At 39.8% G+C, this 26,276-nt stretch overlaps 1 protein-coding gene across 2 annotated transcripts in view; it reads left to right on the plus strand.

The window, feature by feature from the left end:
• The first annotated feature begins 1,620 nt into the window (after positions 1-1,620).
• Positions 1,621-26,276, plus strand: part of inpp4b (inositol polyphosphate-4-phosphatase type II B) — a 176,929-nt gene continuing 152,273 nt past the window's right edge. For both annotated transcript variants that reach the window (XM_030741749.1, XM_030741740.1), the window contains exons 1-2: positions 1,621-1,709; positions 8,463-8,507. In XM_030741749.1, the coding sequence (XP_030597609.1) occupies positions 1,625-1,709; positions 8,463-8,507 (130 nt within the window). In that variant the 5' untranslated portion in view covers positions 1,621-1,624. The remainder of the gene's footprint in view (positions 1,710-8,462; positions 8,508-26,276) is intronic.

Here is a 26,276-nt window from a genome sequence, read left to right on the forward strand (position 1 = left end):
TCTTGACTCATTTGATGATAACCCAGTTGGGATAACCACATGTTTTAAGGGCTTTCTTTACATGTGTCTGTTCCTTCTGTTTTCCTTCTGCGTTAGAGGGAATGTTTTCTGCCTGGTGGTGCAGGGTCCTGTGTTCCAGTGGGTGGTGGGACTCAAAGAGTCAGTGTTGAGGCTTCCATCTTCCGCAATCCAGATTCAGGAATGGTAACCTATCATCCCTGGTATCCTCCCTGGTAAACCTTATGTATTTATTTACCAAGTTTATGTGGTAAGAGAAGGCTTCTACTTAATTGGTTTTGATCCAGGTGTCTTCCACATGTCTGTACCAGTGGCTAGGTGCTATCCCTTTGAAGGAGTTGCTTTTTTATTAGTGTTTTTAACAGATTAAAAGTCACCGTTTATCCCATTTGTTGATATGTTTATTATCTGACATGTTAATATCTGACTTTGATTTTAGGCAGTAGCCTTTATGGTAGGTTCATTGAGTTTGACAGACATCACAGCACCTTCTCCATTCAGTGGGGAATAAATTAACTTCGCTGTAGATGTGCGCTTACTGTGGCATTATGGCCTTGGTGACCAAATAATTAACAATGATGTTTTCACTATGAGTGGGAGGGGAGGCAGTGAGGGCAACAAATAAAGGCAGCAAAGAGAGCTGCATTATTTTACCTCTGAAACTCATGTTTCTCATCCTAATTCTTTTTTGCTGATGTCTAGCCCAGATGAACATTGTGAAACAGAAAAAAAGCCCCTCTATACACCATGAAACTACTGCCTGTGTCAGTTTCTATGTTTAACCTGTTGATTTAACACTGTGGTGAAGTTGCCATGTTTTGTTATACTTGGCCCTTTTGTTACACTGCAATAAAAGCTCTCCTTACACTCTAAAAACCCCTCAGCTGTGTAACTTTCCAAATCATGGTGCATGATTCTGGCTTCACCATATCACGCTCGGGTGTTTGTTAATTGTTGCACCGCTAGAAAAGAGAAATAGTGGTGGAGAGGCGAGAGCAGGTTGGAGAAGGGAAGTGAGACGGATGTCAGAAATCAAAGGGACCCTGCTGCCATGTCTGGTTGCAGCAGTGGCTGCGCAGTGAGAAGAGAAAAGGAGGGAGAGACAGAGAGAGAGAGGACAGAGTCATGTCTTTCTTGCTGTGGTGCGCTGTGCAGTCGGGTCTAGGTCCCCGACTGACAGCCCAAGATTGATGGATAGAGCTTTGTATTGCACATAACATCAATTCTGTCCTGCTTTCTCTTTCATTTGGAATCTCACTCCCTCATCACTCCTCCCTTCCCCTGTCTCTCTCTCTCTCTCTCTCTCTCTCTCTCTCTCTCTCTCTCCTGTCCCCCCCCATCTCCTCCTCCCTCCCACTGCTGCTCCAGGTCCGTCGCCGGTCCCTCTCTTCCGTATTAGTTTCCATAAGGCATCCTTAATGCTGACAGAGAGCGCACTGTGAAGCAGCAAGAAAGCGGGGCGAGCGGATTGCTATCTTTGTAACAGCTTCTCTGTTTGATAGGCTGCGTGTAAGCCGGGGAACTGGACTGGACTGTGGTGTTTCGTGGAGGAGGTGGGAGAGGAGGTGGAGGAGCACGAGGGAGAACTGAGGGGCAAGCTGGACAGATGGAGGACGGCACGCAGCACCTGGGACACTGCATGGTTGACATGACGGAGCTGAGTGCCAGTCCTGAAGGACTGAGCGCTGCTGGTGAGCTGACTGCACTGTGCTTTCTGACTGTTTTAATCTGTCTCCTCTTTCCTCTGTCCTTTCTTCTACAGTCAAACTCCATAACCCCTTGTCTGCTCTAAGAATTCATTTCCTCCTGTATGATACTCCTACTGCAAATTCTTGTCAAGATAATCCCTGTACAAGTGTTTTGCTACTACACATACAAAATGAAAGAGTGTGTGTGTGTGTGTGTGTTGAGGAAGAGAGCTAAAGCAAAGGGTGGAGGTACCAGCAAAAGTGTGAGATTTTTAAAACCCCAATCATCAATAACCAAATAACTGACTTCTATGCAGATTTACTGCATTAACTCGATAACTGATGACATGTTCCTGCAGCTGTCATGAACGATTATTAGTGGTACATGGAAATAACATTAAGTGCTACCACGTCATTGTTGTCGGATATTTAAAATTTTGTAAAGCAAGAGATGATCTTCATTGCTATGCCTCTCAGTTGCGTTGCCACAATTTATTTCAGAGAAATGATTTTGAAACTACACACTTTAAAAACTGCCTGCCTTACTGCAGGTTTCCAATTAAGTGTTCTTGTTGTGTGACTGAATTGAAATCACAAAAATGTTTCTCATTTCTTTTGTGCTTCACAATGCATGCGTGTAGTAAATAATACAAACGTCTGCCTTATCTAGTTTCGAGCAAAATGGAATTTGATTGAGTGGCTCTGCAGAGGAAAAAGTTTGAAGAATTGTTTGTTCACATGCTTTTTTTTGTCTTTCAGTTCACATGTTTGTGCGTGCGTCCCTGTTTGTGCATACGTGTTTGTGTGTGTGTGTTTCTCTGTGTTCATGGGCGTGTGTGTGCGTGTGTGTGTGTGTGTGTGTGTGTGTGTGTGTGTGTGTGTGTGTGTGTGTGTGTGTGTGTGTGTGTGTGTGTGTGTGTGTGTGTGTGTGTGAATTTGCATTTTTACTGCAGTCATATTCCATGTAGGCTGAATGTGCTGTCACTAATATGCGCTGGCAGAGGCAAACTAGATGTCTTAGTGCCCATCACTACAGGAGAATGCTGAAGAGATTATCCATATCAGTGATGCCACAAAGCCTGCTCTCCACATTTAATACCTTTGCTTACTAAAAGGACAGACACTGCATGCAGCGCTCCTAAGCATTTTCATTGGCATGCAAGCTCAGAACCTTCATCGTCTCCGTGGGAATAAACAGATGGAACTGTACAAAGAAGAATGAAAGCACAGTTCATGATGCCTTGTCTCCTTTGCTTTAAACCTCACTGATACACCGGTGAAGCATCTCATGTGTACAATGACACACAAGAAAACACACTCAAACACACACACAGTTGTGCAGAGACACAGAGAGGGCCACACTCTTTAACAGCTATGACCTGATGGCAAACTCAAGATAGGCACTACCATAAAATTCCATGCACAATTTTATAGATGGCATCTGATAGATGTGGGAGTGTAACACCTCAGTCTACCTTTGCTTTGTTTCCTTTGAGCATCCTGGAAGACAAGAGCGAAGCACATAATTACAGTGTTTGGGCCGAACACTAGGTTGACAACCATGCATTATCAGTCACAAGGTGAAACAGTTTATCTCCTCTTTCCTGACAGGAGATAAACGTGGAACCAAACTGCGTGATGCTCTGTGCTAATTAAGGTGGGGCTGAATTGGCATTTTACAAACTCCCAGTCACAAAGGGTAAAATTATGTCATTTTAGCTATTAACTATTCAGAACTGTATTTGCACACAGGAATCAGCATTTTCAACGAGAGCTGTAACCTAACTGATTAAATTTCCTTTGCACGACACTTGCCGTGACCAAACTATTGCAAAGTGAAAGGTCTCACTCTTGTTAACCCCCCCACACTACATCTCTTATCAGCTTGACAGTCAAGACCTCCTCAGCACATCCAACTGATTCACAACACTTCATTAAACGCTGGCAACAAAACCATCTGTCCCCCCTCAATCTCCCAAAGCAGTAATGTGACGATAACTCACTCTCTCATTCAGTACCACTTGTCCTAATGGGATGCCTGCCTGTGCAAACATCAATTGAGTTAGAGGTATGTAAGCCTGGCTGGTGACTGAATCATCACAGTGGATGTGCAGGTGCTGTTCAGGCAATTTGATCTACAGGAAAGAGAAGCCCGAGGTCGGACAAAAGGAGTTAGGAGAAAGAAGCATTGCAATTAGTGTTGGTGCACATGTAGGAAGGACGAGTAGAATTGCTTGTTGGGTTGGAATCATTTGTTGAGAGAGTTATATCCCTGAAATATCAGAGCCCATGCTGAGCCAGCCACATAAGTGAATTATTAATCTAACCTCAAAATTCAAAAGAAGATAATATTCAAAATATGAACAGGATTTATTCATAGGCATGGGCTTTTATATGTAATATCTATTCATGAAGAGGATAAGCAGAAGTGACTATGAATGTGTACTATAGCCTCTGCAGGGCAGTTTATCAAAAGTGTCTTTGGAAATTGTTTGATTTTCTTAGTTGAAACCATACTTAGGAATTCGAGCAGTGGCTGGCAATATATTCTCCACATCTATTTTTTTTTTTGGTCTCAGGAATAAACAGCAAAATCATGCAACCCCCCCCTCCCCGCAACCATTTCCCACATTCACCCTTGCCTGTTAGTGGTTATCATACAATAAAGTGTACAAGGAAGCAGGGCAATGAGAAGGGAAGAGGGTTAAATGATCATCTGCAAGACAGACCATTTAAGTCCCTGAACATTAATTAACTTTGTCATTCCAGAGGAATCACCTAGTCTGCTCACATCCTTATAAATTACCCTCTCCTCTGCCTTCAGCGTGCCTTTTTCCCTACTGATACCTTCCACAGACAGGGGGCTGATAGATTGGAGGTACAGTGGGGCTGTGCTGTTATTTCTAGAGCCAGATGAAACTGCAGTATAGCGGGCGGGCACACCTCATTTGCTTTGGGCCCCTCTGGGAGTTACATCTGCATGTGCTGCCTGCCTGCCTGCCTCCCTGCTGCCTTGCTGAGCTTATTACCATATTCATAATGCCAGCGGATATCGATTATAAATACCACACCTGTGCCACTTTTCTCCACATATGTATCTGCACTTTAGAGCTGTGAACCATGTACGCTAAAGGAGTTACAACTGATATGGACAGTGCAGGTGGTTTATCTCTCTCCTCATAACAACTAATTATTGCGATTAGACCATGTCTGTGTATTTGTTTTGGTCAGCCTGATTCTTACCAAGGGGGTAATGACATGCAGCATGTTTCGTGCTGCAGGACAAGAATGAGGTCACTCTGTACATAACGGGAGTTGTGTCCTCAGGTTGCATAATTTGTCCGTTGTTTTAGTTCACGTGGATAGTGATGGCACTGCGAGCACGCGAGAGCTTTCAGAGCTGTACTAAAACAACATTTCATGTTATTTATTCAGACTTGATTTACAAAAAAAAAAAAAAAAATGCCACTTAACATGTGTTGCCTGTTTTAAAATCAAAGCATCTGGCACGATCCTTCTAAAAATACTTGGCACTCTACCTACGAGCCATGCTTTAAAATTCTGACAGCTTTGAATTCCAATCTTCCTCCTGCCTCACTATCAAACACTTTGACTTGCTTTGCCACATGTGTTTCACGATCTGCATCCTGAACCTCTATCAGACCTAGACTCAGCTTTACTCCTTATCTTTAATTATTTCTGCAATGACAAGCATTTTCCACTGCTTCTTACCACTCAAGATAAGTCAGTGTCTAGCACAGACTGAGTCCTACAAAGCAACCGGGCTGTCCATGTGACAGTCCCTTATGATAACGTTGCACCAGAGACTGGACCCAACAGCTGGCGCAGTGTCAGCCTACCTACCTAAAGGGCTCGCTGTTGCAACTACGCAGCGTGTCATCCAGGCTTATTAAAGTTCCATCAGCACTCATAAGGAAACCTTAATGGTGACAACATGAGGAGACATGACCCCTGAGGAATGGGATGATGAAGATGAGAAAGTAATGCGAGAACCAGATAGTAAGAGTTTATTTACATACATAATTGGCCTATTTTGGTGTATGTTTCCTTGCCCACATCCCCCAGATATTTGTCCACTTGATTAATTAGTTATTTACTGCAGGTGTAACAGATATTGCACTAAGTTTGCATAAGCCTGTATAGGCTTTTCTGACAAGTATTGCAACTGACAGAGTTCAGATCATTTCACTGTGCAAAAAATACCAACAAACTGGAGGTTTACTTATAAGTTTGTTAACTTATTTAATGAATGTAAAAATGTACTTCAATTTTTTATTTTTTTTAATCAAGTTACTGTGCTTCAAGCTGCCTTGACCTCAGTAGGCAAATGACTTTCAACAGGTTGTCAGATATTGCTTATGATTTCTGTCATTTGTCATTTAATCTTTGTACTCATTTATTCCAAAGAATACATTAAAAGATTAAAAATAAATAAAGTATTGTATTTAAATGATTCATCCACATTTAAGATAATTCACTGCAGCCTTGCGATCTGGGCCAGTTGTGCATTTATCTCCAGAAACAAAAGCAAAAATAAGTTTGGGCTGTTGGTGAGAGAACATTTGAGCTTTTGCTGCTCAGTAGAATACATCAAAGGGCTCTACAAATGATCTGGCCTTACACACATACAGTACTATGGAAACAGTCTGTCCCACACCTAATTTCTTTATATTTTGCTTGTGGTCTTAAGCAATAGTTCTCCAGGGGCTGTAAAGGTCTTTCAAAAACTTTCTTTGGACAGTGGCTGCTTCCTCACTTATTTTGAGTCCAGTCCAGAGGAATGTTTTTTCTTTTGTTTTTCTTGTTTATTTGTAGCTGAAAGTCATGTGCTGAAGAAAGAGAAAAAAAAAATCCAGCAAAGACCTGACACAAGACCTGAGAGATGCATCTGACCCTTCAGTTGATCCATCTACTGTTCACTGAAGCCTCATCAGAAATGGACTCAGTGGAAGGGTGGCTGTCAAGAAGCCATTTCTAAGGGAGGGAAGTTGATAGAAAAGGCTGAGGTATGCCAAATTACCCAAGAACTGGACTGAAAATCAGTTACGACAGGTTTTATGGAGTGATGAATCCAAATTTAAAATTTTTGGTTTAAATCATTGCAACAGAAATGGTGAGGAGAGATGTACAACAGTGAGTGCCTACCATCTGTCATGTGGGGTCTGTCATGGTTTGGGGCTGCATTTCAGCCAGGGGTGTTGGAGATTGTGTCAAAATTGAGGGAATAATGAAGACAGAAAAATGTTGTTTTGATCCACCATGCAGTAACATCTGGAAAGCGTCTGATTAGGCGTGGCTTCATTTTTTAGCATGACAATGATCCCAAACACACTGTCAATGCAATGACAGCATACCACGACAGAAAAACCACACAGTGGAACACTATTACTTATGTATTGGCCTCCCCAGAGTCCAGATGTCAACGTTATTGAAGCAGGGTGAGATCATCTCGACAGAGAATGGAATAAATGATCTAAAGAAGAAGAAAGCTGCCTAAGAGAGTTCAGACTGTGTTGAAGAATAAAGGTGGTCATACCAAATTTTTGCCTTCCAGCTCATTAGAATTGTACATACTATGTTTTTACCTTACACGCTGTACATATTTTCAGTGTATGTTTGGACATCTTTCAGTAAATTGCTGCAACTACTTCTGATTTTCCTTGCAAAATAAAGAAATAAAATAAAGAAATTAGGGTTGGCTCAAGACTTGTGCACAATATTGTACATGCATTTAAAATTGCCAATAAGGCATACAGCCTGAAGTGTCTCTAAAACATCAGTAAATCATTTTTAGTCTTTGTGAAGAATCCTCATTACATAAGATTACCTAAGTCGCGTGGTTCCCATACATCAGTGAACATCAAGTATCCACGGCCCATTAGTGGAGTTGATGAGCCTTAGCGAGGCCAATTGTATCCAAGCACCCCAAGAAGAGGAATTTAGCAGTTTAGTCCCCCTCTAGACTTGTTTCGCCATCTTGCAGGTGTTTCATCAGTTTGGTTTTTGAACGTTTGTGTCAAACTGGGAAAGTGATGAATGAGAAAAAGCTTTAGTGACAGATGACTGAAGCAGTCAGTCATCATTATTGGCGTAAAGCCTCAAGGACAATGGATACCCACAAACTCTAGCTCTGAAGCTCTCAAAGATTGCTGTGTGTTGGTATAATCTAGATGAACAGTTGCATTAATCACTGTGGCGTTTTGGGAGCCTGCTGTGCATCTACCATGCTAAAACGATTTTTTTGGGGGGGGGGGGGGGGTTGTCCTTGAGTTAAATAGTTTGTTACCAAAGTTCAACCTCTTAATCCACATTATATTGTGTCTGTGCTAAGTGACTACTACTCAACAATGCATCATCAACATTTTTGATAAATAACCGTGAAATGATGCTAAATATTCATACTTTAATTTTTGCTGGTTTTTAGATTCTAGGTTTTGGGCATTTTTGCATGGGATGCCCATTTGGGCTCTTTGAAATTGTAATGTTCTCTATTATCTAACATTATTGTGATTCATTTAAAAAGATGTCATATTAATCACTGAAATTCATGAAAAACCAGTGAAAACCAATGGCTAGCTGTAGCTCTACAGCTCTTTAACTTCAGCAAAATTAAACTGAAGCATTTAACCTTCTACATCTGTTACCTCCATTGTCTCATTGTTCTAATGTTTACCTCTACTTTATCTTTATCTCCCTCTCACTCGATTTTCATCTCAACTCTGCTCTGTCTTGCAGGTGTAATTCTAACACCCAAGCTGCCTCAGGTGGAGTTCAGCCTTGGTAAGTCCTGTTAACTTAGTTATTCAAGGATCATTTCATTTCAAGGGGAAGCAATGAAAATGAAGGCATCCCACTGTCTTTGCATGTTTGCACACACATTAGATGAATTATGTTGCCTCTTCCCTGGCGTGGAAACACAAGAAAAAAGTCAACGGGCAATCAGCCCTTTTGGCTAAAATAAATCCAAATTTAACTCTTGATAAACATGCTGACAGTTCCATTAATACAGAAGTCAGTCAGAATCAGTGGCATATCTGCCATAAATTCTGAAACACACGCAACCCGGCTGAGGGTAGAAAGGACAACAGAAGCACAGCAGAGAGAAAACAGACAGAATGGTGAGAGGATCCTTTTGAACTTTTCGTCCAGATGCCCTCATTCATCTTTTATTCAGCTGAGATGTTTGAATTCTATTTCTAGATAATTCATAGTGTCTCAACTCATGTTTCCTAAAGCAGTAATCCAAGACAAAACATTTTTCCCGTGGTCTTTGACATTCAGGATTGATTACATCAAAGATTGGTGTTTTGACTCCATTATTCCTATCGCTCGACCAAAGACTTCCTACGGATGAGACGATGAATGAAGACAGATAATCCAAAACACGTTGATATTTTCACACACGTAATCTCTCAGGTGTTACTTGATGACTTCTGCTGTGTTTTAACAGCAAGTGCACGTTGATAAGGAGCAAAAATTTGTAGCAACATATCAAATCTCATAAATACATACAGTACATGCAGTTCGTGCAGTCACAGAAACACATAAAGCAAAAGAAATCAAACAAAGCATTTGTAATGCTTGCTTTGATGTCTAAATGTCCATTTGATACCCAAACATTATGTTAGCGGCTTGTGCTGTGATAGAAAAACTATTTAAATGTAAATTATCTGCCGTGGTGGAAAATTAGAAAATACAGCTGACAGCTGACACAGTACCATGTCCCCTGATTGCGCGTCCCATGTACAGTACGCCTATCTAATCTGTAGCTGTCTAACCCATAATGGCATTATTTAATGACATATTACATGCCATGTTTTATTTCCAACATTTATTTCACCAAAATCATTTTTGAACTCTGGAAGGAGGTTGACAGGTTGTAATAGTTTTATTTAAAATTCTAATTGAATTCCAAGAAAAACAATAAAAGGTACAAATATCTTCAAGCAAACTAAGCATAGTAAGCAGGCAGTCATTCAACCTGGCTTCTCTCATAAGTTGTCTCTTTTGCATGTATGGTCAGGACCCATTGATGTCACAATGTAATGCACTGGGTACCCTTTAAGGGCATTTTTCTTTATGCTTGGTAACACAGGGTAGTAGGTTCATGGCCTACAACTTTCAAACTTTGAATTTAATTAAATTTCATTTACTAGTACATGCCCATGCTACAGTATTGCTTGGACTGTGATTTTCGTCTGTTGTTAGACGTTAGATGTTGCTAGGCATCTTGATGACATCATAATTTCACATGCATAATGAGAGCTTTGTGGTTATAAATTGCATGTTATTGCTGTGAAATTAAAATGATACAATATATTTGTAAGGTATTATAAGGGGATGAATGCTGCAAATGGATCAATTATCCAGGTGGTAGGTTGTTGCTAGGCAACATGATGACATCATAATATCTGATAAGATAAGAACCTTCAGGTGCCCAAGGTGTATCTGTGTGTAAATTTTGTTTGCTCAGCACTTGATCACGTAAAAGGAGTTTGCGAGCATCAGACATTATTATTGTAAGATATAATTCCCAACAGCAGTCATCCCAAGGCCCTTAATCTTGTAAAGTAAGGACCCCACAGTGTTAAAGAGAAACCCCAACGATCAGACGGTGGTGACAGTGGGAAGGAAAAGCTCTCTTTTAAGAGGAAGCCACCTCCTGCAGGGCCAGGATCAGGGAGGGGCACCAATCTGCTGTGACCAGTTACGGGATGAGGGGAAAGGGAAGAGAAAAAAGGAGAGCATAGGGAGACAAGGACAGAACACAAACCATGTAGTTCTACAACTAAAAGCTAAAAAACTAGTTTCCTACCCTGCATGCTACAGCAGTTGATAGTCTGTGACAGATGCATTCTCATTCCTGACTCAGTTTGGTTTAGGTCTAGCATCCAGGAGGCAGGATACACGGCACACATGAGTTTGCTGTAAATTCTCTGGACAGTTAACTATTCACTATCTATTCACTCACGGGCTTCAAGACATAACGCAGGTAAAAAGAGAGTTTATGTCTGCTCTAAATGATTCAGACATCTGTGTTCTCACATACAGCTCCTCCTGGTAATGTCATAAAACATATTTTAAAAAGTTCTGGGCTGCAGTACATTTGTAAAAATGCCATTTGTTTCATTTTTTACCCCAGTGGGTTTGCACACTTGAACAGTACATCTAGCAAGCCAGCAAAGCAATGTACGCCCCACCTACCCACGTAGCATATTTTATATACAATGCTAGAGTGGATTTGAAAAACATTTATGACACAGAAACAAAGATCTATTCAAAAACAGTTTGATCACAACAGCCGACAAGAAGGAATCAGAATCTGACAGCAAACTAATCTGTGGCTGAGAAACTGTAGTAATTACTGAAAAGCAAAAGAAATGAAAAGTAAATGAAAACACATCAAAGGCAGCCAGAGAACATCTCAAGTTTCCAGGAAGGCTGTTCCTGTAACCTTGCATACAAAATAAAAGGTAGATTTTAAATGACCATCAGTACAAACCAATGCTAAATGACTCAAGTGTTTTTGATAGATCGTAGCTTTCAGGCTTGTAGGACACACTTTGTGAAGCAAGAAAACTTAGCCAATGGAGCGATTATAAGTAGGTGTCCCCTTTTAAACTGGAGCTACATTCTGTGAATGAACTGTGTATTTAGTATAATAAGTTGAAACTGTGTGCCTGTGTGTGAGTAGCAGTAAACCATCTCTGTAACTTAACATAGTGTTTATGGGAATAATCATAAAAGTGATTAAAGGGTCACTGTGGATCAAACTGTGTAAAAAAACATTTTTCTCTTTAGTAAAATACTCCATCACCATCAGTGATATTTTATCCACTTGAGCTTGAGACTTGAGAGAAGATATGATATCAGATACTGTGTGCACGATAAACTGGAGGTCGACCATTGACGGGGCAAGAAAAGTGTCACTGTAAATGTTTTTAAACCGTAAAAAAATTTTTTGTGGGGTTAGTGTATACACATGCTGAAGGGGTGTGATGGTGAAGGTGAACTTTGTACATTAATAGAGTGTTGAGCACGGGGTAGGGATTAATAAATGTGTACATACTTCTTCCTACTCCATTTCAGGCATGGAGATTTTGTCTGCTCACGTCTCTGTGTATGTGTGTGTGTGTGTGAGTATATACATATATGTCAGTATATGTATATCTTGGTTTGTTGTTTTATATGTCCGAAATAAAGACAATTCATCATCATCATCATCATCATCATCATCATCAAATGTATTACTAGGGTCAGAATGCAAGAGCCATTTCCAAACCAGAGGGTGAACCTGTGAATATTTCTGTTTTGTTAGTCCCTGTTATACTGTAAGTGCACTAAAACACTAAGGTACTTTGAAAGGTACTTTCCCCCCTGTTTCCCGTCCTTAAGAATGGCTTCTTGACAGCCACCCTTCCACTGAGACCATTTCTGATGAGGCTTCAGTGAACAGTAGGTGGATCAGCTGAAGGGTCAGATGGTCTTTGCTGGATTTTTTTCCTCTTTCTTAAGGACATGACTTTCAGATACTGATTCAACTACAGAAATGGGAACAGATGATGTGTTTTTGCAAGAGGCTGCTAGAAACAAAATGCCTAAAGAAACTATTTAAAATGGGTTCTTTGCTAAATTGTGTTGTTTGTACACACCACAGAGGTTCATCCCTTGTGTTAGGTGCCTTTTTTATGACTGATTCATGTTTCAATCTTAAGTGGCTTAACAAACAAAAACAAACAAACAAAAAAAAAAAAAAATCCTTTTAAAACGGTCAAGTACAAGGACTTGACTGAAAATGAGTCACGAAGCAGCCGATGTCCAAAGACAACCTTTGAAAGACCTTCACAAAGCCTGGAGAGCTCTTGCTCAAGACCAGTTTAAAAAATGACAACAATGATTTTAACATCTCAGCTTTGGACAGATTTTTCTAGCCGATACAGTAAGAAGGACATTCACTGGTGTTTATGTTGGTTTTGACATTGTGCCATGAGATCTGATGTGAAGAATCTTTTCTACGGACAGTAAACAAAGGAAAGATTGTAAGATGCGTCTGCTTCTGTCTCTTAAAATGCAAGCCAAGTTAAAACTCTGACTTCTGTGCTTTAGTACACAGAGAGGGCGGCAGAGATTTATTCCATTTATTTCTCTTTTATTAATTATTTAGCTTGTTGTGAAGCCAGAGCCTCCACTCCACCTCAAAAACCTAGATTGCTTGCAGGGGAACAGAGGTCTCTTTTTAGGAATGCTAGTCCCTCATTTGTACACTGACTCCATTTACATTCTAAATTAGAGGCAGTAGCTCTTTGATACTTACGACGTGAGAGATTGCTGTGTTGTGATTTCAAACATGCATCTGTTTTACGTGCAAGTAGGCAGTCACAAGTACGGTAAATGGTGTCTATTTTGACGCACCAGTTCCAACAAACACGACCTTTACGGCAACCTGTGATCATTTTGAAGATCCCATCCACTTGTCTGTACTTTTTTTTAACAATTACTTTATCGCAGCTGCAGGGAAAACCATGACATGGTCAATATCAAGTCAAGTTTTGCATGAAAATTGTATTTTACATAAATAACCAGAAGCAGGAGGTATTTCTTTGTTGTGAATGGCAACTTGACAAATGCACTTTGATTTATACATAATTTAATTAAATCTTTCCCATTGCAAACGGCAAATAACAGACATTATCCTCAAGTCTTATTTAATATGGTTTGCTTATCGTTATTCTATAGATTCACAAGTGATAAGCGGCACTCCGCAGCAGGTTAAGGACTTTTATCACAACTCGACGGCCTTTATCTTCCCTTCATTTCTCCTAGATCAAGTGGCAAACAGGTGTGCGAAGCAGTGGCACATGCAAAATAATGTTGTCAAATTAATTGATGCGTTGAAATCATTATCACGATGAGTAAGAGTCTTCTGAAGATGAGCATATATTTGTCTCATGTGGCAACTCCCAGGGCTCGCCTCTCGATTAAATGGAATTTAGATTTGTTGTGGGGTCACAGAGGCTTGCTGCATTAAAACTCATTTCCAGCAAATTCATCTTGAAAGAGCTCAGCATATTCCAATCACACAAAATAAATACAGCATAGTAATTGAAGCCTCCGAGGATGGGCAAACATTATTACTCCAATTGCTCAGTTGTTATGGTGATTTAAGAATCAGTCCCAGTATACTTTGGCAGTTGAGTTGCTTGACTAAAACTGTTGAATTAATTTTCACCTAAGCTAAGGCAGGCAATTCACTAATAAATGACAAAAAAAAAAATCTTTGAATGTGATGTGCTGGAAAGCACTCCAAATTTGTTCACTTTTTTTTCCCCCTCTGCTTTTCAAATTCATTATTTGAGCCACTTTAATAGACCGTACTCTTCTTTCCTCCATCCATGTCCTTCATTATCTCCCCTCTCACTCAGGCTTCCTTCCTCAAACTCTAAATGTCTCTCTGAGGGAATCTCTTGTCCTTTCCCTCTGCCATTCTCTCTATTTCCCTTTCCTGCCCCCGCCCAACATCATAATAGCACTGACCTTAGAGGGTCACTTGAAGTGTCATATCCCTGTAAGAGAGCCAGCCTGGTGATGCATGGTTGGGCACCTATTCCCATTTCAATCACCAAACTAGCTGGGGTTAACTGTGCAGCAGGGTGGGGAAGATCTGTCTGGCCAGTCAAATATATGTCTCCCAAGATGACTGATAGGGACAGTCAGCAACTTATCTGCAGTGTCCCATCACAAGGGTCGTGAGCACAATTGCTTTAGAAAGGAAGCGGCCGTCCTTCTTTTATCGTGTTTCAAATGAAACTGTAACCAAATAAAGCTTCTAATACCCAAATCACAGACACACAGATGTCGCTTGCATGAATACCCATGTATATGTGCATTTTTGCATGACTTAAAAAAACTAATGTGTTTTCCTACACGGCACACAAGCTCCTCAGCTCTAGCTTTCTCCCTGCTAAAGCAGATGCAAGACCCACTTTAATGTGAGTCCAAAAGCCCTGGCACCAAGATCTCGAAGAGTAAGGGAAATGTGAAATTAAAATAACCCCTAGGAGATAGCACATGCACAGGCTCTGCTGCTAAAACATATTCTACCACCCTCTCGTAGCCCTTTCTGAAAAACTACCACTAAACAAATCAGAGACTATGAATGTTGCTGAATTCTGTTATTATCTAAAGGAATCTTTGGAGTCACAACGCTACCTGCTCGACATGACAATATGTGGCATGTCGAGCAGATAATTTTAAATGCGTCTTTTATTCTTCAGTTTGATTTCCAATTGTCAAAACATCCATCACAAATGCTTGTTTGAATGGTTTTGTACATTTTTGCACATCTTGTTTCTTTTTTGAATCATCTTCCTGACTTCCCGGCAAACCCACATTGAGAACATGTTTGGATTTTTTTTTTTTTTTTTTGAAAAAAATTAAAATTCTCACTTTCAGCATTTGATATTTTGTCTTGTACTACAGCATGCTCATGTTTTACAGCATCCACAGGTTCTTAACCCGTTTGGAAACCAGGCTGCAATAGCACATGGTTATATTCAGTGTAAGCACCCACGATGTGACAAGTCGATTGATTAATGTAAGCGCAGAAGAACGGTGCACCGCCACCTCTGTGTCAGTCAAACCTTCCTGCGGGTCTTTTGCAGTCATGTGGGGCTTTTTCTCTGCCTGTCTACGCAGCAGATGTGCAGCTGTACCTGAAAGTTGTCTTTGTCTTCTGTGGATTGTCTTGAATTTCACAGTTTCACTTAACTGCCATTTCTTAATGACATTTCAGACAGTGGAAACTTCTAGCTGGAAGCACTTTGATCTTTGATCATTTCTTCTGTTTTGTAGCTGCCTATTAGTTTGGGGTTTTTTTTAGATCCACAGTCAGCTGCTGGGAAAAATCCATGGTTTTTGATTGTTTCTTGAAGTGTCAGTCAGAGACTGTTCTCTTAATGCCAAGTCCTTCAGTTAATGAAAGAAAAGTAAATTCGCTTTGGCATTTAAAGAAACACAGTCTTTTAAATATGTTTGGTGCAGAGGTTGTATTTACTTCATTTCACCTCAAAAATCAACTAAACATGCAATTTGCCAATTGCAATCACACACATACAGAAATAAGGACCTCAGATCACATCAGGCGGATCAATTTTTCATGTGTTCTCTTTCATTAATTTATTTGCTTGTGTAGAAAACCATGAAGATATGGATCAGTTTCTCTTAATACTTCTGAGGACCCGGTGTGGTCTTCTATCTTATCAGGAGAGGCCAATTTACATTACAGCCAGGGCATGTGAGGTAAATTTATACAGACCTGTGGTAATGTAATAATCATTATCTTTGCAAAAAATATCAAAGTAAATGCCTTCTGCACCATCTGTGAATCAGAGCGAACATTACACTGAAAGCTACATTTCTGTACTTTCAGTACAGTGAGTGTACAAATGAAGGTGTCTGTTTGACTCACCTATGTCACACAGTGTCGCGTGTGCAAATGCAGGACTCAGCTCATTGTTGAATTGGAATCGCTGCAGCCCAAACGTGAAACTATCTCTGTTTTTGATGATGAAAAAAATTTCCAGGAGTGAAATGCAAACATCAATAATCTGAACACAACCATAAAAGCCTGCAGCATGCATTTCCAAGTAGCTAAGTCATTGCTGTGAGATATTGACAAAAAGAGCAAACTCTGGAATCTCTTTGCATGCAGTTCACAGATAGCAGGAAAGTCCTGATGGCTAGGGTGGATGCGCATATGAGAGATGTACATATACACTAGGTACAGGTTACAAATCAACTAGAAAAGCAAGACACTCCCAGTTCACACCAGATAACTATTCCAAGTCTTTGAGCGTATAACAGTGCCATTTTTTCCCAGAGTCTCTCTACTTTCTAGCCAGCACAAGAATTTCTGATTCTTTAGGGTTCCTAAGGGTGAACAAGAGCCACAATGTTCATGGAGGACATCTTCAACCCAATGGCTGCCCTGGTCCACCACAGCAAGGAATGGGCATGGTTAGCAACAATATTAAATGCTGTGGCATTTAAACGGTGCTCACTTGGAAAATCTCCACCACACCATTACACAATTACACCACCAACAACAACCTAAAACACTGATACAAGGTAGGATGGATGTTTTTGACCCTCAATCTAAATGTTGCAGCAAAAATCGAGACTCATCAGACCAGTCAACAGATCTCCAATCTTCTCTTATACAAATGGCTCAAGGAAACAACCTGAGCCCATGTGAATTGTAGCCTCAGTTTTCCTGTTTCTGAAACACTCATACCAACATGCCTGCCACCAACAACCATGCCATGTTCAAAGTCACTTAAATCACCTTTCCTCCCCATTCTGATGCTCAGTTTGAGCTTCAGCAATTTGTCTTGACCATGTCTGCATGTTTAAATGAATTGAGTTGCTGCCATGTGATTGGCTGATTGGATATTTACAATTTTTCAATGTGCAGTTGAACAAGTGTTTTTAATGAAGGAGCCAGTTAGTGTAGTTCAGCCCTCTGCTGATGTGTGGTTTTGCTTAGGTCATGACAAAGTACATTGTTTTCCATCCTGAGCATGGTCCTCATTCTATTATTAATTAATAAGTTAATTAGTTGCTTGTTTTACTCTATGCAGGTCTGTTTTATCGCTGTTGTGCCTGTACTGATTTTTCTGGTTGGGACAGTCAAGCTATTTTCTCCTTTTTTCCAGAGTAGATTGATTTATAACAGAAACATTTGCTGTATGTGCGTTCTAATAGTCTTGAGGAAAAAAAAAATGGAATCAGTGGACAATTTTTTAAGGCAATATTTGACAGCAAAAATCACATTATGTCTTGTATCTTTGTTCAAAGAGCTTCACATATAATTTAGTTTTAAGCTCTCAGGTGAAATGTAGAAAGGTATATTATGATAAAAGGGCTGCTTCATGGAAAAAAATATGCTTATTTGCCCCAGCTGGCAGTACAAGTGCACCATCACTTCTTACTCAGCTTTTATCCCAGTATTCCAAATGGCTGAATAACTCATCTGTAGTGACAGTAAATTCAGTTGCTGCCCCAGATGGGCAAACCTCAGTCTAGTGGTCTGTCTCTAGGTTTGGAAAGTTAAGCAATGTTATGAAACTGGTTTTAGAGACAATTGAAGAGCATTACAAGTGCTATTCGCATTTCTTGAAATTCCACAAGTCAAATTTCAGCATAGTTTATGTGTCTGAAATTACAGTGGCGTAGAATGAAGGTTGCTAACCGAGACTGCATCTGGATTCCCACAGCATGCTATAACAGTATGAGAGATGTCAGAAATCCTGCCCAATACTGTGCAAAGTGCATAATATTACAGTACGTATTCATATTTGGGATCTTTAATAGATGATTATGACCTAGGATATTAGAGCCAGCTGGTTACTTAAGTACCCATAAAGCCATAGTAAGACACTTTAAAATAATAGACAATTGAGCATTAAGTGTAAAAGAGGAGCAGAATAAAATTTCTCAGTTGTCAAAATCCTGCTATAAATGTAGTCCAGGCCTCACATGTTTGGGGAGTTACACATTTTTTTTTTTTTACATTTAAAGATCTGTGTTTTGGCACAGAAGAAAAAATAAAGGGCAGAAAACAAAATTTAATCAGCTTTAATATAATCACTTAGAAACAACTGTGTGGGAAATACACTTACAGGTTTCAATGAAAATTCGACAGGTTAGTCAAACTAAATTGTCCTCTTTATCATTTTGTGGAAAATCAGTTAATAACGTTGTGTATCCCCCCTGTGCTCTCCCAGGCTTTCACTGTAGCCTCATAACAGTCATCTCTTACTTGTAGGGTCTCCCTGCCTTTAATTTACAGCAGGAGGAAAGTTGTTCAGTTTGACTGAGTTCAAGTGCTTGACTTGAGCAGTGGCGGACGTCTCACCTCTGGACCCTGAAAAATCTCTGGTTTCTTTTCCTGTTTCTATTGGATTGTTATTACTAAATGATGAAATATCATCCACCAGCTGAATATGAGCACTCTTCTAGACCTCTGCCTTCAGCCTGTTGCTTTCACCAATGCTGAATCCAGTAAATGCCAGTAGGCCCCTTAAATTGGCCATCACACCAAACCATAACTGGGAAAACGACCGTGTTTTACGAGAAAGGTGTGCTTTGGGTCGTGAGCTTTTCTTCATTCTCCACGCTTGTTCTTTCCATCGTTTGGAGGTCTTATTTTTCTTTAATCAGTCTGTAGAACTTTTTCATTCTGCTGGTTTTCTTTTTAGTATATTTTTGAAACCCTACTTTCTGGGCTTTGTCTCTTGCAGTGAAGTCTCTGAGGCTATGGTCATGAAGTAGTCTTCTTACCCACTAACAAGGACGCATGCACATTTACATCCTGGGGAGGAATCTTCAGTTGCAAATTATCTTCCTCTTCTCCACAAAACCTGTGCGCACAAGGTTCTTTTCTTCTTTTCAACTTAGTTTTTTTTCTTTTTTTCCAAATCAAACTTTTCTTTTTTCTGTTTTTTTTTTTTTACAGAGTTTTTAAGCTCATTTTTATCTTCTTCTCTACTCTACTTGTTTATGACTTAAATACTTTATAAACACTACTAACACAGGCAATATATCCAAACATCCATGAACATACTGTACCCTACAGTAACTACAGTCTGATAAATAAACTCTTTTTATATCTGTAGTCTTGTAATGGCTGCATGTTGTCCATTTACTGTAAACTGAGTTATTTCCTTTGACAATTCACTCTGTGCTCCCCTGTTGTGGCATGGCTCCTACTCAGATTAATTTAGCAGCTTTAAAGCAAAATACAGACAAAGTGCTTCATCTAAAGAAAATGGAGACAAAATTATTTATGGTTTCAGCAAGAAACTTTTAACTGTAATATCACAGAGTGAAACGCTGAACTTTGAATACTCTTATGTGAGTCTTGTGATGAGACATACCCTGGAGAAGTGAAGGAATTAGTAAATGTGATTTAGTCTAATGGAATCAAAAGTCAATTTCAGAATTGATGTCACAGGGTTTGAATGTAATAAATGGGCTATTTTTATCAGTACTAGGGTTTAATATTTTTCCCGAAAATGACATGAATCAAATCCCGGGAAATGACGAGCCATTTCCCGGGAATCCCGGGAAAAAGTTTATTTATTTATTTATTTTAATTAGGCCTTCTGTAGCCTGTGTCGGCCTTAACCTATTGTGATATTGTAGAGGTAGCTTTCCAGCTATGTCCTGTTATGCCCAGTAGGGGGCAACGTCGGCTTGATTAACGCAATAAAACCTACATCTCGACATTGGAGTGCTCGAGCTATGCGGTGTTGTATCGTTCCTCAACACTCCCTTAACAAATATAATTCGAATATTCCTCCATTGTACATGGAATTATAACAAGCTATTTTACAACTGCTGGTGCAAAACAATACGGTTCATCTCCACAGCATTGATAAAGGCTCAGCCACGCTGTCGTGGCGACATCTGTTACGCTATATCTCCACCAGTGGAACGCTGTAATAGTCATTGAAAAGTTAACTACCGTACTACACTATAATATGGCATAACACAGGGCCTTGAGTAATGCACTACGACTTGGTCATTGCCATTCTGGCAACAGCAAATTTATAACACCGTGTCTGAGGGTTAAAGTAGGTTCGCTGTGAATCGTCTATTGAAAAACTGGCCAATCCTTATAGCCTAAAAAATATACATTTTACTCAACTCCATTTTAAAAGCAAAATATGTTAAAGCAATCTATTTCATGATACTTTCTTCACACGTTAGGCCCGTATCCTAATTCATGATTGTTAGTAAGCGTCTGCAAACGAGGAAAAGAAACACTCGAAGTTAAACAGATATTTCTTTATTGTTCAGGGCAGGCATATTTTATAGGCTATATAATGCAATATAACAATATATAATATAAAATTATATAATACAAAATACCTTAGGGTAAACACATTGCCTACGATTTCAACAAATTAAAGAGGAAAAAAGTACAACTGTGTAATACCGCTATTAAAACGCTTGAGATGAAGCTGAAGCCTTAAACGGAGGCTGAACGTGCCTGAAATGAAGAGTAATGCTTTTCGCATTAAACGAACCCTTCTCTCAATATTTCCTTAAATTTAACATTCTGAAGCTTTCTTTTCTTTCTGAAAGTCAAATCAACGCGCGCGACTTTTTTCCCGGTTTCCCGTCTAACGTTTCCCGGGAAACGGGAAATGGTTCTGATCGCATTTCCCGGGAATCCCGGATCCCGGGATTAAACCCTAATCAGTACCCCCTCACAGTGTCTCTTCAGGCTCTGGATCCAGAGCCGTGTACAATAGAGTACATTTGCCTGTTTTAAAAAAGAGAAAATTTTCATTAAAAAAATCTTGTTGATATAGTTATAAAATATGTTTGCTCAGGGTCATGGCTAAAATATATATATATATATATTTTTACCTAATCTACTTATTTTCGTTATCAATTGAGAACTAAGGCAAATGTTTTCTTCACGTGGCTCATTCCTTCTTTCTGTGTTCATCCATTTCTTTGTTTCAACCACTCACAGATCTCTTTTGGAAGAACCACAACATGATGATTGTATATTGGTTCACTTCTTTCTGCTATAGCAGATTCTCTTTCTTTGCTTGACGGTTTTAAAATAAGAACCATAAAAAAAAGCATATACAAAAGTGCTATACCAAACTATACAAGAAGGTATTTGTGGGAGGTGAAACCTGGGTTTAAGCACCACCTCTTGTTTTTCCCCCTTTATAAATGCAGGTGCAGGTAATTAGGTTCTCTTTTTGTTTGAACCTGGAGCTGTGTGTGGGAGTCCCTGTTGGTGTGTTTGACCGTTGTGAATGATTTGGGTGTCGTAGTCCCTGTTGACGAGGTACACGCCATAACCTTTAACCTGTAGGAGAAGGCTTTGTCTCACTCCCATTGGAAACTTATAGTGGACCCTGCTGACTCCTGTTATGATACCTGATAGGGTGGGATCTTAATTTGGAGACAGGTAACCTAAAAATAGGAATATGGTAAAGTAGGACGGATATCCCCTCCGAGGTAATCTGTTTATTTAATATGCTATTGCCTTGTTTCAATTCACAGATCGCCAGGCTGCTGCTTTGCCAGCGTCGGTTTTGGGCAGCTGGGCCGAGTTCATTACACGCCTGTGGTTGCTGTAATTAGTTTTAAATGGTTTTTAACCTGTCAGCTCAGAGCTGAACACTTTTATGTGATTTTACTTTATTTTTATGTTAGCCCAGTGCTTGTTTATGCAGATCAGAGACTATTAGAGATAAATTAATTGGGTCTAACTTCGGTTATTTGTTGTTGTTGTTGTTTCCGACAGTGAAAGCACTGATGGGAAGTTTTCTAGCAGCTTTTTGCATGTGCCACAGTGGTGGGCATTTAAACGTTTTTTTATGCATTTTGACCCTTCGGGTTGCAGGTTAGGCTACTGTGCATTTGACATGTGTAATTGTTTTATTTGGTGCCACTTTTATATATTCTTGTTCTATATTAAAATCAAACTTTGTGAACTGAATGCATGACTACAACTCATCTAAGTGGTGTGTGTTAGGACTGTGGAGGTTGGACCAGGCAGTACATTAACTGTAGTGTGGGCATTTGTGTGCACCCACCCAACCAGCTTAGTTTATTGAGATGGTTCATTGAGATGCCTGAGTTCAAAGATTAAGAGGTGTGGCCTAATATGTTTGCCCGTATAGTGTACATTGGGATTTGTAAACTTGAAAATCACATCATTTTCAATTTAGTGCAATATACTATAAAGGTTAGGAAAGGATTTTTAAAATATTGAGCAGATTTACATACAGAACTTACATTATACTGCCAAAGGTATTCATCTGCCTTCACACGCATGTGAACTTGAGTGACATCCCATTCCCATATGATGTTGGCCCACCCTTTGCAGCTATGACATAGCAATATATAAAAGATGTTCTATACAGTTGAGGTCAGGACTCTGTGCAGGCCAGTCAAGTTCTTCTGCACCAAACTGACTCATCCATGTCTTTATGGACCGGCTTTGTGCACTAGTGTGCAGTCTACTTGGAACAAGAAGGAGGTCATCCCCAAACTGTTCAAACAAACTTGGGAGCGTGAACTGTCCAAAATGTCTTGGTATGCTGAAGCATTAAGAGTTCATTTCTCTGGAACTAAGGGGCTGAGCCCAACTCCTGAAAAACAACCCCACACCATAATCCCCCCTCCACCAACTGCCACTCGCCCACTGGATTGCCAGAGGAAGAAGTGTGATTCATCACTCTGGAGAACACATTTCCACTGCTCTAGAGTCCAGTGACCGTGTGCTTTACACCACTGCATCCAACCCTTTGCATTGCTCTTGGTGACGTAAGGCTTGGATGCAGCTGCTCAGCCATAGAAAACCATTCCATGAAGCTCTCTCTTGAGCTAATTTGAAAGCCACATGAAGTTTGGAGGTCTGTAGCATCTGACTCTGCAGAAAGTTGGAGACTTCTGCAGACTATGCGCCTCAGCATCCGCTGACCATACTCTGTGATTTTACGTGGCCTACCATTTTGTGGCTGAGATGCTGTCGTTCCCAATCGCTTCCACTTTGTTATAATACCACTAACAGTTGACTGTGGAATATTTAGTGGTGAAATTTCATGATTGGACAGATGCACAGATGGTACCCTATCACAGCATCACACTGGAATTCACTGAACTCCTAAGAGTGACCCATTCTTTCACAAATTTTTGTAGAAGCAGTCTGCATGCCTAGGTGCTTGATTTTATACACCTGTGGCCATGGAAGTGATTGGAACACCTGAATTCAATGATTTGGAATGGTGAGTGAATACTTTTGGCAATATAGTGTAATATCATAGTTTGAGGACAATGTGGACACTGAGCAGTGTTTGAGCTGGTATGAGCTATACTAGTTTTCATCTCAGTGCATTTTGGTATGTATTTGTCATATAAATTTAATATTGAGCATGTACTATATGGCAGTACATGCATGTCAGGGAGCCAGTGTAAGGAAGCCAGGTCATATATGGTCTCACTTGGATATGCCAGTTAAGAGCTGGGTAACTGTTTATGGATGAACCACAGTCGACCAAGCAGCAACCAACTGACATCTAAATAAAGACTATTAAAACAGGTGCATCGAGGTGATATGAAGGCATGAATAACCTTTTCAAAATCTTCAAAGGAAAGAAACAGCTTGACCTTCACAAGTACCCAAACCTGAGAGAAGCTAGCTTTACTTTTTTTTATAAAAGTAAAAGTGCTGTCAAAGATCATTCCAGGTTCTTTGCAGAGGGTGGTTTGTATAAATCCTTAAAGGGCAGAGGTTGCCACTATTGTCGAGGTCCAAACATTTAAACTAAGGCACTTTAACTTTTTAGCATCTTCCAGGCAGTCTGGAAAGGCCTTCATGGGAGTCATTGTTTGAGCAGGAGGTAAATCTACTTAAAACAGTCCTGACTCACCAACATGTACTATAGTGTTCACTGGGTGCTAGATTTTTACATACTAGACATAAATACCTGAAAAAAAGGGAAAGTTTTCCCCATATGGTGGCTGTTGATGAACTTCTTGTTTTGTTTTTTATTGTGTAGATGTTAAATGTTAACTGAGACCTGGGTTGAGGTTTAAGATGTTCTTTTGCTATAGTCTGTGAAACACGACAGAATTTCATGCTGTCACTGCATTTTGTGAATCACCATACAAACCCTTTCTTTAACTGAAGCGCTTTTAAAATTTTCCACTGTTAGTTGACCTTGAAGAAAATATTTCTCCGCTTTATTTGATCAAGATAGGTTGAAAAAGAATAGTAAAGGCACTGAACACAAAAAAAGCTTAAATTTTTTATGGTTCAAGCAATTTTTTTTTTTTTATTTCTCTGCTTTCTTGCAGACAAGTTTGTGACAAATGCTCATTAAAGGCTGTCTTTGTTTATTTTGCTGTTCTTTAAAATGCCAATGACAGTCACCCTGACAGCACCATTACCTCCCCAATGGGAGGGAAATGCCTGGTTTTTAGATTTCTTTTCAGTAGGTGGTGATCACTGTCTGTAGTTTTTCATAAATTAAATTTTACTATATCCTGAATGTGCCTCTTTACTACATTAGATGGTATTTTACATTATCAAAATATCAGTTGCACATTGAAAGGAAAACAGATAAACAAGAAACCACTTTATCATCTTTTTCCTCTCAACCTTTATTGTTGCTTTTCTCTCACTTTTAGGATGCCTTTCACCTTCCCTTGCTGCTCAGTTGCCAAATCAGTTCATTCAAATTTATGAAAATACTGCACAAAGGAGCACACTTCTGCCTTTTTATTTGCTTTAAAATTTCATGCACTGAGTCATATTATTCATATTTCTAAAGTGTAGGCTCCAGCCTTCCCATGACCCTGAATTGGATGAGTGGAAGAGGATGGATGGATGGATGGATGGATGGATGGACCACACATTAATACTGCATGCCAAAATTGTGCTGCATAGTTAAAATGCAGCTTTTGTATCACATCCAGGGAGGTTTCTGTACAAAATTTTGTCATTACTGTACTTGAACGCATACAAATGCTAATTCATACATAAATTCAGAGTCATAAATTCACAGCCATATGGTGTAGCTTACTCCATATCGAGCTGGATGGTTTTATAGACCTTTCATGTGATACACAAGAGTCACATCCTCTGTTTTTTTTTGTTGTTGTTTGTGTTCAACGTGCAGAAAAACTGTAACAGCAGACATTAGCGTCCTTTGAAATATTCAGGAAAATCCAAGATGCTTTGTTGCTGCTTGACTTCACTGCTGTACAGCTGACTCTACCAAGGAGATCACAAGGATGTCTTAGTGGAGTTGTGTTTATCACTTTCGTTGTGATGGCATCAATGAGCGTTCCTAGTGTATCTTAGAGTTTCTTTTCAAAACCATTCATTCAACCAGATTTCCTGTACAGAAATTGTGAGATGAACATTCTTCCTGTCCTTGAAAGACATGGGTGCTGAGTGACAGGCTGCTTTTGATGTCAGAAATGAAAGCCATCATAAAGCCGATATCTCACTGCCAGGGGGAATTTGACTTGCCTTGTTGCCATTTTAATTGACTGCTGAGGCAGCAATTTTAGTACAGTACTGTGCAAAAGTCCTTAGTCAACCCTCATTTCTTTATATTTTGCTAGGAAAAGTAGGTGCAGTGATTTATTGAAACATGCAAATATACATGGAAATACAGTATATAAGGCAAAAACAGAGTCTGTACAATCCTAGTGTAATATTTGGCATGACCATGCTTATTTTTCATCACAGTCTGAACTCTCTGAGGCAGCTTTCTTGTCATTTCTTTAAGCAGTCTTCAGGAATAGTTCTCCAGGCTTCTTGAAGGACATTCAAAGCTTTTCTTTGGATGTTTGCTGCCTTTTGTTCTGTCAAGATGATCCCACACTGCTTCAGTAATGTTGAGGTTCGGGCTCTGGGGAGCCCATTCATGACTGATAGTGTTCCATTGTGTGTCTTTCTATCCAGGTATGCTTTTACTGCATTGACTTTGTATTTGGGATCAT

This window comes from Archocentrus centrarchus, chromosome 1 (genome assembly GCF_007364275.1).
Source record: "Archocentrus centrarchus isolate MPI-CPG fArcCen1 chromosome 1, fArcCen1, whole genome shotgun sequence".
NCBI lineage: Eukaryota > Metazoa > Chordata > Actinopteri > Cichliformes > Cichlidae > Archocentrus > Archocentrus centrarchus.